Here is a 12989-nt window from a genome sequence, read left to right on the forward strand (position 1 = left end):
GTCAGAACCGTCAGTATTCTACGACTATGACGATATGGTTGCCTCCTTTCTTCTTATAGAAATATTAAAAGTGAAAAGAGGACGACAGATACACCATCGGTTGCTATTCTTGTAAATTCATAGCAGGCTAGTATATAGAAAATGTTATACGGCCGTATAACCCTACCAAATTCTGATACATATGCTTGCTTACTTTCTACATAAACTATGACTAATATATAATTTACTAATGTAAAATTTGTCATTGACAAATAATTGACATATCAAATATTTTCTATAAACTAGCCTGCTATGAATTGACAAAAATAGCATTTGATAGTGTATCTTTTGTTGTCTTTTTACTAATTATATTTGCATAAGAAGAAAGGAGGCAACTATACGATTTACAGTCTTTATTTTTTTATTCCTTCAATGTAATTCCTTGTTCTTAGGGTAATTAATTGCTTTTATGAAAACAGATTGGAGTCGATTCTGAGGCGCCATTTCTTTATCTTTATTTCAAATATTAAAATTTCAAATTGTTATTATAGATAAATCTTTAATTTAAGGATCAATATGAATCAAATTTGCAACAGGTTTAAATCTTATTAAATTATTATAAATTTAATTTATAATGGTCCAAAGTAATTTGACAAAATTATCAAATTAAAATATTAGGTATATGATTAATATTGGACGATCGCCTCATCGAGGTTACTGGTGATTCAACAGCTGGTAGCTATTTTGCGCAAATCAAAGATTTCCGAATAGAATTATTTTTTGGAAACAGAGGATAAGTTTGGCAATCCAAAGAGGTAATGCTGCCAGTATCTTGGGTACGCTGCCTTAATTTAGTGCTTTGGGAGATTATTTATTTAGTTGTTAGTGTTATTATTTAAAAAATTGTATTAAATATATAATTAAAAAAATAAAAATGTTAGGTTAAAAAAATTAAATCTAATTATAGGTATAATTTGAATAACTATTAATTAGGTATATTGATAATAAGTATTCAAATTTCCCGGGCATTATACATAATATTCATCACATACACAAAGTAGTAAAAAACATGTTTCATTACTATTATTTTTATGTTGATGTTAAACTTAAATAAACCTAAAAAGTCATGACGTCAAATCTTTGCAAACGCTGATTTTGTTCTTTTAGCGATATTAATTTATTCAATCTTTCGTCAAATCGATGATTTGTTATTATTATATTGATGATTAATTACTTAAACAAACAGTAATAATTGTTTCACATGCTGCCATTCCGTTCTTACTGCTCAACGCATATCTTGGGGTTGTCCCCTCCCGTCTCGCAACTCGTCCAATATATTATAGCTTTATTAACATTTTGTCCAATGGTCACGTAGCAATATTCATAATGACCAGATAATGTGATAAATAATGAAATTTAGATTATGATTAATCAGTTGGTTCGATATAGCTAGCCATTATTCATAAACCCCAGGCATTTTGTATAATGCTCTCATTAATACCTTGTCCATAACGCACATAATTCCAAAAAGAAAGTATAAAAATACACATAAAATATAATTTATGTAAAATAATATTTTTTTTTTATATGCAACTTAGAATGGCAAACAAGCTGACGGCCCACCCGATGGAAAGTGGTAACCATCACCTATATACATGAGCAGTACCACGGACATAATATACTGTTTTACTCATAATACCCCCATCCCCCTGTGTCCATCCATTCCTGAGGACTCAAGTGTTATCCCTCTGTACCTTGTAAATTCATTGACATATCCCAACCTTCAAAACAAAACACAGCCGTGCAAACTGCTTCACAGTACATGAATGAGACAGAGGTGTCCAAGCAAAGGACTAAATAATATTAATAAACTAATATTCTAAATATACAAATTTTCTTTATTATTATTTGATTCTTTTAATTACTATTAAATGTATATCCATAACATTAGTATTAGTGTGCCCTGTTTTGATATGAAAATCACCATTCTTATATTTTTTAAAGAAATTGTATGAATCATTATTGTTTAGTGATTGATTTATATCAATGTCAAGGTTTTTTAAATTTGTAACCAAATCTAGATGACCAATTGCACCTGCAGCATCTGTAGGGCCATCAATACCATCAGTACCAGCACTCAATATATAAATATCAAATCCTTTGAAATGTCCTTTCATGTTATGGATAATGTTAGAAAACTCTAAGGCTAATTGCTGATTTCTACCTCCTTTGCCAGTTCCCTTTACTTCCACTGTTGTTTCTCCTCCAAGAATTAAACACACATCTTTGTATTTTAGACTGATTTGATTAATATTATCTATAAAATTTGATTTTATACCTGGTATTTTTAACTTCTCTATCTTTGTCCTCAAAGCATTTATGTTGAAATTTCCATTCAAATATTCACAAAAGATTTTAGTTAATTGTGAATATTGATTTGCTAGCGCTGTAACATTACCTATTACAACATTTGACAATTCTACTGGCAAGTAGTTGAGATTTTTTGCTTCATTTAAAGCTGCTGCAATGCTTAGTTTATTTGATCCTATTATATAATTCTGTACATTTGCCTTTGGGAATGGTTGTGAGACGTAACCATTTTTTAAAACAGTATTAACAGATTCTGGAAGGTTATTTAGTAAGTTATATTTTTTTAAAATATCTAATGTTTTTAAAGGGCTATCATGATTTTCAGTAGTTGGACCACTGGCTATCAAATCCAGAGGATCTCCTACAATATCAGATAGTATAAGAGAAACTACTTCAGCTGGTTGAGCTTTGATTGCTAACTGTCCTCCTTTTAAATCTGATATACTTTTTCTAACTGTATTAAGTTCTGATATGTCAGCTCCAGAATTCCCTAAATCTTGTATTAATTTAGTTTTTTCCTCCAGTGTTATTGATCCTTTAGGTAACGGCAGTAATGCTGACCCACCTCCTGATATTAGAACTAAGAGTAAATCATTTTTATTAAGTTTTGTCACAATATCATTCACTTTTGATGCTGTTTTCTCAGCATTAGTATCTGGTAAATTATTTCTTGCTCCTTCATAGTAAGACATATTTTTATTAACCGACTTATGACTGCAACTTCCTGCTGGAATGCTTACAATGCCATGCTTGATTTTAGATCCCAGTATATTTTCTATCTCAATAGCCATGTTTTGAACGGCTTTTCCAAAGCCCACAACATATACATTTCTCTCAGCTATATTATAAATTTCTTCAAATACAAACAACTGCTTATTAATTGGACAGTATTTTATTGAATTTCTAATAAGATTCTCTGGAAGCACTGCTGACACACTGCTTTTAAATATTTGAAGTAAATCACAAATCACTGACTTTGACATGTTAAATTTTAAATTAATTTTGTCCTACAGTGGTAAAAACTTATTTATCTTAATACTGTAATACAAATATGTAAAAAAATTAAACTGCTGAAACATGTGTTTATCTCTTACAACTTGGAGAATTCCTTAAACTTCTTAATAAAGGTCATCTCTTTATCGGCTATTAAAGATAACGCTCTTAAAAAGTATCACTTGTTTATTTATTTATAAAAATAAATGATAACAATACGTAAAATTCTCATATACTACCACTATTCTAACCATGGTTAAAAATCACAGTGACAAGTAAAAATCACAATATTGAAGATATATGCAGTGGAATCCATAATAATAAATGTATGTTACAATAATTTTTATTTGTTATAAGATTTTACAATAGTATTCAATAGTATAATAATAAGAAAATTGAAGGAACAGGACAAAGAAAATTTTTTTTTTAATTCACGGAAGTGAGTACGAAAGGAGATGTAATATAGCGAGTTATTAAAGATTATTTTAACAAATATACTTTTCAACTCTGATATAGGTCTATTATTACAAAATCGTAAAAATACAAAGAACAAATAAGTACAACAAACTTAACAAATTCTAAATAAATAAATAACAGATACCATTAGAAGAGGGGCAGTCAGAGATCACTTTCTTTCACATTCAGGCAACAAATATTTCCGGTACATACTTATTAGGTATGTAAATTTTTTGTTTATTATTAAAAAAATATTAAGTTCTTTTGTAAATATATGTTTAGTTTTAGATAATCTTATTATTGGTGTCGGTATAATATTCCAGCATTTCGTAGTTTGGTAGCGGAAACTTTTTTCAAAGGCCACAGTTACTACATACTTTATAGGCTTTTTTTTTATTTTGGCAAAGGATAATGTTGTCCATTATACTATTAATCACATAAATAGGAAACGAAAAATAATAAAAAGCAATAGAAAGGATTTTTCTATTAAATATTATTCTATGTTTATTGATTTACGTCACCTATCTACGGTTCAGATATCCATCAATGTCAGTCAATATGTATGTAAACTAAAAGGTCTACTTCCTAAAATTATCCTTTTACTTTACAAATCTCTTGTTAGAAGTAATTTTGATTACGCTTTCTTTTGTTATGCCTCAGAACATAAATTAGTAGAAAAAATTCAAAATATGAATTTAAGACTTATTTTAGGTGCTATGTATACTTCTCCAATTATCTCAATGCAAGTAGAATGTAATTTGCCTCCTATCCTTCTTCGTTTCGAATACCTAAAACTCAAATTTCTCTTCAAAGTTTTTTCAGTTTCCAATAACCCACTCATACTCAAATTATTAAATTGCCCCATTTCTATGTTTTTGAATAAAACTATTGTCAATGATTTGAATTTACGAGATGAATATAACATCTATAGTAGTAAGATACTTCCTTGTTATAATGGCCTTTATGAGAGTAAGTTCTGTAAGATCAAAATTGTTATACGTAAAGACATAAAAGAAAAGCACGATATGTATGAGACTTTATCAGAATTTATTGACTACAGGCAGATATATACAGATAGTTCCAAAAATGCACTTAGCACTTCAGTGGCTTTTTACGATTTGTCAAATAGATTTGGTCACGGTTATAAAATTTCAACTTTGGCTAGTATTTACACAGCAGAAGCAAAAGCTATATTTTTAGCATTAGAATACATAGAAAAACAGGTACTATATTCGAAATGGATTATAATTACAGATAGTATGAGTGTTCTTATGGCATTAAAAAATAACACATTCATTTCATCATCAAACTACTTAATTCAAGAAATTCGTAATAAATATTATCATCTCTGTACTATATATGGAAAAGATATTATCTTCATCTGGACCCCTTCACATATTGGAGTGTTTGGGAATGAACAAGTAGACACTTTGGCTAAAATTATTAATTCAAGTGCTGCTCGTGTTCAAGATTTACCCCTTTGTTACTCAGATTGTAGTATTGGAATACATAAAATCGTTACAACTAAATGGGAGGAGCATTGGACTCAAATATTACAGACTAAAGGCAAATGGTACCGCAAAATTAATTGGCGTATTGGAAAACCGTGGTTCTGCAAAGGAAAGGACACAAACAGAAAATTTTACACCAATATTTGTAGATTACGAATCGGCCACGGACATTTCAACGAACACCTGCACCGAATGGGCATGATCGCTTCCCCATCATGCACATGGTGTAACTCAAATACAGCCCAATCTCTACATCACCTTTTTTTGATTGCTCTGAATTTGTCATTCAAAGACACATTATGTTTGACGAACTTAGGATTATCTTCAAAAAACCCGAAAATATCCCGCACTCAATCCCGCTTCTCTTAAGATTTCCTTCTTGTTTCAAAGCTATTTTCACTTATATTTGTTAATACTTTTTGGTTGGTTCCAAAATTTAAATGCGGTGTGACACCTATTGCGTGTGTTGCCTAGCAATTGTTGACTGTCGTTTTATTACGAAAATAGAAAATTAGTAGGTGATTTAAATATTATTTTTATTTAAATATCAAGTGATATTGTGTGTTCGTTTATATATATTTTGTGTTATTTGTTTGGACCTTATAAACTGTATAAGTGAAATCTACTGACAATTCTGCTAATTCTTACTACCAATCTTTGAAGAGTTCAGTTACTGTTCAAGGAACAAGGTTCAAGGTACGAATATCTTTAAGTGGTTACGGGCCCAGATTGCTGAAGATGGATCTTGCCAAGATACAGATTACCAAACTTGAAAACCATAACTGGATACAATGGAAGTATCGGATGACCGCTTTGCTAAGGGGTATCGACGGACTTCTTGATATTGTTGAAGGTAATATACAACGACCTTCTCTGCTGGCAGAAGCTGCTACGCAAGTGGCTGGAGCTGCTGCATCAGCTGATGGAGATAGGGTTAGCACAGGTGATATCACGAGTCTACAGAATTTTCTCAGGTTAGAGAGTACAGCACTACTCTTGATAACTAATAATATTAGCGACGAAACACTTGACAAGGTGATTAGATTCTCCACTCCTAAAGAAGTATGGGATGAATTACACAGGCTTTATGATGGCGTTAATGACAATAAAGCGTATGATTTATGTATGGAATTCTTTCGGTACAGTAAAGATCCCTTAGATAATATTACAACTCACATCACAAAACTGAAGAATATATGGTTCAAACTGGTACAGGAACTTGCAAAAGCAGAAAATAATACTAATTTACCAGATCTTTTGCTGATTTGCAAAATTCTAGACACACTGCCTGAATCGTATTTCTCTTTTAAGTCGAGTTGGTTGTTGATGTCAAAAAAGGATCGAACAGTGGAAAACCTAACTAGTCAATTGTGTGCTCATGAACGTGCTCTTACAGGAACAGGAGGTACTAGTGAGATTAGTGGGCAAGCACTGGTGACCAAAGTGAAGAAAAAGTTTACTAAGGAAAAAGGTGAAACTTTAAAGAAAGAAGGTGAAACTTCAAAGACTACTGATAAGAGGAAATGTTTCTTTTGTAAAGAAGTAGGACATCTTATGAAGGAATGTTCTAAGAAGAAGTCTACTCGCTTAGGAAAAGAGACTGTTTCAAGCATGAACATGATGTTGTTGTTGGTAAATTCATTAGACACGGTTATCGACAAGGATGGCTGGTATGTTGATAATGGAGCTACCAATCATGTAACAATGCGTCAGGATCTCTATCAGGATTTTGAATACTTTGGCGAATCTCACACTGTTACAACAGCGGATGGTAATATTATCAAAGCCGTTGGTAAAGGCACAATCAACGTTATAGCTGATGTTGATGGTAAGGAAGAGAATATATATCTTCGAAACGTCTGGTATGTACCTCAAATTAGTAAGAATTTATTTTCGGTTCTATCGACTCAGGACAGAAATCCTGATAGTCTGTTTGAGTCCCGTGTAACATCTTGTAATGTCCAAATCAACGGAAAGATTGCCGTAAAAGGAACCAGAGAAAGGTATGGTGGTTTATATAAGTTGAAATTTAAACCTGTATTGCCTGTGACTTGCATAAATCTGGTAGACAAGACAGATAAATTGCAACTATATCATGAGAGATTGGGACATCAGAGTAAAAAACACGTAAAGGGTGTAATCGAACGTGAGTTGGGAATTAAAACAAACTGGTCTAATGAAGAAGTCTGTGAAGGCTGTATTTTCGGAAAAGCACATAGACGGAAGTTTGGTGTACGTGAAAGAGCAACTGCACCTGGACAACTTATTCACACAGATGTTTGTGGACCCTTCCCAAGTTCTACATCAAAATATAAGTATTTTGTTTTATTTAAGGACGACTACACACGATTTCGCTATGTCTACTTTCTACGTGAGAAATCAGAAGTATATCAGAAATTAGAAGATATGCTAGCTGAAGCTAAGACAGTAGGACATACAGTCAAGGAACTGCTCAGCGATAACGGCGGAGAGTTCGACAACGAAAAAGTAAAAAACATTCTAAAAAGGAATGGTGTTAAGCAACGGCTGGTGACGCCATATACACCAGAGCAGAATGGTTGTTGTGAACGTGACAACAGAACCATTGTTGAATCTGCTAGAGCAATGATGCATGCGCATGAGGAGTTGCCTCAATACTTGTGGGCTGAACTCGTGAACACGGCTGTCTATATTTTAAATAGGACTGGACCGTCGAGTATAGAGAAGAAATCTCCCTATGAACTCTGGTATGAAAGAAAACCACAAATTAAGCATTTGAGAATAATTGGTTCTTTATGTTATGTACATGTACCAAAACAAAAAAGAAAGAAATTGCAAAAGAAAGCAGATAAATGTATTTTGATTGGTTATGATAACGATGATGGCTATAGACTTTGGAATAAAGCTTCGAATTCTTTAATAAGGTCTCGAGATGTTGTTATCAATGAGAATCCAATCGAATCAAGGTTCGTTGATGTATCAACTAAACAAATTGAAGAGAACGAGATAGAGATTCCTCTTCAGAAAGCTTCGATCGCTACAAATGATCGTATTAATACTGCAAGAGAAGAAAGTCCTTTGATAGAGACTTCTCCAAGCTCGCCTATTGATGATGAAGTATTTGATGATACGAGAAATGATGTTCATGAAGAAGAAATTGAACTGGATGAAGCAAATGGGGAAGATATTAATAATAATATTCCAGAAGGTCTTCGAGATCTTGAGATATCTGAGCAAGGTGCTAGAGTATTGAGAGATCGTGCATTACTTAGACTTCCTGCTAAGTTCAATGACTATATTATGAACACCGAATGGACTGGTTACTCAGAACCAAGTTGCTATAAAGAAGCGATACAAAGTCCAGAAAGTAAGCTATGGAAAAAAGCTATGGAAAGTGAAATTTCTTCTTTAAAAGAAAATGGAACTTGGATTTTAACAGAACTACCGAAAAATAGGAAGGCTATTCCATGCAAATGGGTCTTTAAAGTGAAACTTAATGCAGATGGAACAGTTGATAAGTATAAATCTAGACTTGTCATAAAGGGATTTCGACAGAAGAAAGGCATTGATTACTATCAGACATTTAGCCCAGTAGCTAAGATGGCAACGATTAGAGCTGTCTTGAGTATCGCGGCTAGTGAGGAAATGTATATGATGCAATTCGATGTTTCAACTGCTTTCTTGTATGGATCCTTGGACGAGGAGATTTTTATGTCTCAACCGGAAGGTTATGACGATGGCACTGGACGCGTATGTTTATTAAAAAGGAGTCTGTACGGCTTGAAACAAGCTCCAAGATGTTGGAACAAACGGATACTAGATTTTTTCAAAAGCGTGGATTTCAAAGCTTGTGATGCTGATCCTTGTCTATTCGTACAAGACAACGATAAGGGGAAGATTATTGTAGCTTTGTATGTGGATGACGGCTTGGTGGCAGGATCTTCACAGATGCTAGTAGATGAATTTTTTGAAGATCTGAAAGGTACTTTCAAAATTACTATGAAGCCTGCATGCTATTTTTTGGGAATAGAGATAGAAAAAAGAGAAGACGGCCTACTGATAGCTCAAGCTGGTTACACAAGAAAACTTTTGAAGCGTTTTGGTATGGAAGATTGTCGACCTGTTATGACGCCCATAGTTAAGGATGATGTGGAACAAAAGCACAATACGTGTGATTTAACTCCAATCCTGGAAAATTATCGGCAGATTGTTGGTGCATTAGCTTACCTTATGGTTGGCACACGTCCAGATATCGCCTATGCTGTAAGTGTTGTATCACGGAATTTAGAAAAACCAACTGAGACAGATTGCGTTAGGGTGAAACGTATTATGCGTTATCTCAAATATGCTCCTGAAGCTGGAATTTTGTACAAGAAATATTATAAGAACAAAATTTTGGAAAGCTATAGTGATTCAGATCATGGAGGTTGTATTACAACAGGAAGATCAACGTCAGGAGTACTGTGCCTCTATGCGGGTGGTCCTATCTCATGGTTAAGCCAAAGACAAACTAGTGTGGCAATTTCTACAACGGAAGCAGAAATAGTCGCTGCTAGCGAAGCAGCTAAGGAATGTATCTGGCTAACTAGGTTGTTTCGAGAACTGGTAGGCTTGAAAGAACTTCCTGTGTTGAATGTGGACAATGAAGCTGCTATTAGATTAGCTGAGAATCCGGAATTCCACAAGAGGACTAAACATATTCGGATTCGTCATTTCTTTGTTCGTGAGCTTGTTATAGCTAGAGAGCTAGTGATAAAGAAAGTTCACACTGGACTACAGTTGGCAGATATATTCACAAAACCTCTGCCTAGACCTCGTTTGTGGAAAATCCTAGCGTCAATAGGTCTCCACACCGAGAGAAGATGTTAATACTTTTTGGTTGGTTCCAAAATTTAAATGCGGTGTGACACCTATTGCGTGTGTTGCCTAGCAATTGTTGACTGTCGTTTTATTACGAAAATAGAAAATTAGTAGGTGATTTAAATATTATTTTTATTTAAATATCAAGTGATATTGTGTGTTCGTTTATATATATTTTGTGTTATTTGTTTGGACCTTATAAACTGTATAAGTGAAATCTACTGACAATTCTGCTAATTCTTACTACCAATCTTTGAAGAGTTCAGTTACTGTTCAAGGAACAAGGTTCAAGGTACGAATATCTTTAAGTATATTACTACAACATTCAAGGAGCTATAAGAATACTTTTATTGAATTGCAAGACAATGATTTTTTATAATTATTTATTTTTAATTTGATAAATCCACTGGTTTAAGAAAACTCAAGAAAAGATATTTATGAAAATGTACTTACCGGATTTGACAAATGAAATATTGAAGATTATGACAATAATTGAAGCGACATTAGAAAAATAAAATTCCAGACAAATTATCTTTTTGAAGACTAGGCAGCATGGTCTCCGACCTTAGCCTTTTCCAAACGGAACAAACGTACTAAAAAAAAAAAAAACTAAAAGGTCTACGCTCACATCACTTCATTGAAAAAAATAAAATTACAAAATTACTGTAAGGTTTTGTGAAAATATGAGATTTTCTTTAAATAAAATTACATAGTGAGTAAGTTATATTGGAAACCTCAACAAAAATTAGAATAAAAAAAAATAGTCGGCTTATATTTTAAAATTTTAACCTCAATTTTGGTATCTATAATTTAAACTACCTTCTTTATTTATTTATTATATATTATAACTATGACGGAGAGTCGCGTCGGATTCCTTTATAACGCCGCTAATAATCTGGATGATCGCATGCGAATATTGAAAAGTTATTATTTGTAAGTATTGTTTACAGATAATTGTGTTTTCTTAAATCGATTAATCAAATTTAAATGTTGCTTACGCTATCTGTGTAAGCTGGCGTGGTGATGATAGGTAAGGAAAAGACAGGTTGGTTAACCCTTTGTGGCATATTCACCAGGAATTAACTAGTATTTTCTATGTAAAGGTGGGTCTGATAGAGTATATAGTTAGTATAACACCCCTATTTTTCCTCTTTATTAACAATCCACTTCCTCTTAATCAATATTGATTGATGAATGATGTTGTCTTCAGCTTGATAAACTTTATGTTCTTACAATACTATTATATTGGTATTACTCTTATAAATATTTTTAAAATATAGTAAATGGCATTTTAATTTTAATTTACCTCAGTGTGATTCCCTTTTATTCATTTATAAATAGATATATTCATTTGTCGCTACTGTTTCTGTATTTTTTTTATACCAGTATTAAAAATATATCAATATTTATTACAGAATGAGATGCAAAGAGGTATCAAAAGGGAGCCCTCTTCCAGAGAAATATTTTTCCCCCAAAGTGAGGTGTTCTTATTGCTACCTTGAGTGGGGTAGTGAAACCAAAATTGAAGTAAGTAATAGATAATTTATATATTTGTAAGGAATTATAATAGTGGTAAGTGCTGTGCTTAATTGAATGGCATAAATGGGTGGTGCTGGGTTTTAAAAAGTTTGACATAGTAACTACACATGAGTATCGTGACAATTTCTATATTGGTACTTCAAGGTGAACGGTGGCTTCCAGTGACTTCATTGTTGGGGGTGCTAATAAAAAAAATTATCCATAGTGCTGGATAGGCTAGGATTGGCACTTATGGTGGTGTAACCTTACCACCATTACTGCTTCATCTTGCATGGTAGAATGTTTGATTATAACACAATCTTTTTCTTTATATATAATATTTTTTTCTTTGTATTTATAAAATCAATTTAAGTATTCCTATCAATAGACTAGTACCTATAATGCAAGCTGCGATACATTTTGAAGTAGATCATGCTGAGTGTATATCTGTTTATTTACATGTTATTATTTATTTATTATACATTTTTATTATTTATTTATTATATATCTTTAAGTATGTTAATTCTGGTCAGGGAGGTTCCTTACAAAATTTGAAACTTTTTAGTATTTAATAATGTTTAAGAGCATTAAACTACTCTATATAGAAATTTATTTACTAGTACTTTTTACTTTTAGGTAAGATCTAAAAAGATTTGCAAGAAGCAAAAAAAGAAAATATCTTCTAGAAATGAAAAGAAGAATCTTAAAAAAGAAATATTTCCTAAGGAGCTAGTAAGTACTAATAAGTTACAGTTATTCTTGTATAACTTCTTGTGAAGTATCACAATTTTTAACAATTCACTTTTGTACTTCACTTTTATACTTCAACAGTACAGTGGAATAGATGTGTTTGTCTACATGCTTTAACAATTTTTTTTTTACAGGAGCAAATTTGTTCATTTTGCAAAAAATCTACAGTAGTGCCATTATCAAGACCTAAAAAGGAAGAGAAATGTGAAATAAAACCTATATTAACAGAAAAAAGAAATATAAAAGAAATAAAAAGTATATCAGGAACTAAACATAAACCTGAAAAAATAATAAGTCAAAAGAAAATTACGATAGAATCGCAAATTAACATTTATGCAAACGCTAAAGAGATATTTTCTTTGAAAAATAACAATAACACATTAGCAAATAGTATGAATAAATGTCCAAAAGTTATAAAAAATAGCAAGAAAAAGAAAGATAAATTTGCAGGTCTTTGTCAGAAGGCCGTTTTAGCATCTGTTAAATTAAAAGAGGAACAAAAAAGTCAGAATAAACTTAATTTATTTTTAAAACCATCTTCCTAATTAATGTAAGTAGGATCATTAAGTCATG

General features: G+C 32.1%; 2 protein-coding genes across 5 annotated transcripts; one reads left to right on the forward strand and one right to left on the reverse strand.

Moving 5' to 3' along the window:
* Positions 1–679: 679 nt before the first annotated feature.
* LOC113514560 (uncharacterized) lies at positions 680–12966 on the forward strand. Of its 4 annotated transcripts, none has more exons than XM_031908362.2 (4): positions 680–794; positions 11564–11675; positions 12303–12398; positions 12551–12966. In XM_031908362.2, the coding sequence occupies exons 2-4, from the start codon at positions 11565–11567 to the stop codon at positions 12959–12961; spliced, it is 618 nt and encodes a 205-aa protein (XP_031764222.1). In that variant the 5' UTR covers positions 680–794; position 11564; the 3' UTR covers positions 12962–12966. The 4 variants fall into 4 exon arrangements, with proteins under 4 accessions (XP_031764222.1, XP_052752826.1, XP_031764221.1 ...); XM_052896866.1 differs by lacking the exon at positions 680–794 and adding an exon at positions 797–815; XM_031908361.2 differs by lacking the exon at positions 680–794 and adding an exon at positions 3582–3668.
* LOC113514559 (glycerate kinase) lies at positions 865–3332 on the reverse strand. The gene has a single exon (XM_026898650.3). It carries the CDS (start codon positions 3330–3332, stop codon positions 1884–1886), a length of 1449 nt encoding a protein of 482 aa, XP_026754451.2. The 3' UTR covers positions 865–1883.
* Positions 12967–12989: the final 23 nt, after the last annotated feature.

The sequence above is a fragment of the Galleria mellonella genome, unplaced genomic scaffold, assembly GCF_026898425.1.
Source record: "Galleria mellonella isolate WM207_F2 unplaced genomic scaffold, CSIRO_AGI_GalMel_v1 utg35, whole genome shotgun sequence".
Classification (NCBI taxonomy): Eukaryota; Metazoa; Arthropoda; class Insecta; order Lepidoptera; family Pyralidae; genus Galleria; species Galleria mellonella.

Coding starts and splice junctions, on each gene's coding strand:
- LOC113514559 (XM_026898650.3), bottom strand. CDS start 3,332: ATGTCAAAGTCAGTGATTTGTGATTTACTTCAAATATTTAAAAGCAGT.
- LOC113514560 (XM_026898652.2), top strand. CDS start 10,999: ATGACGGAGAGTCGCGTCGGATTCCTTTATAACGCCGCTAATAATCTG. Junction 11,082..11,563: donor ATATTGAAAAGTTATTATTT/GTAAGTATTGTT, acceptor TATTTATTACAG/AATGAGATGCAAAGAGGTAT. Junction 12,399..12,550: donor AAATATTTCCTAAGGAGCTA/GTAAGTACTAAT, acceptor TTTTTTTTACAG/GAGCAAATTTGTTCATTTTG.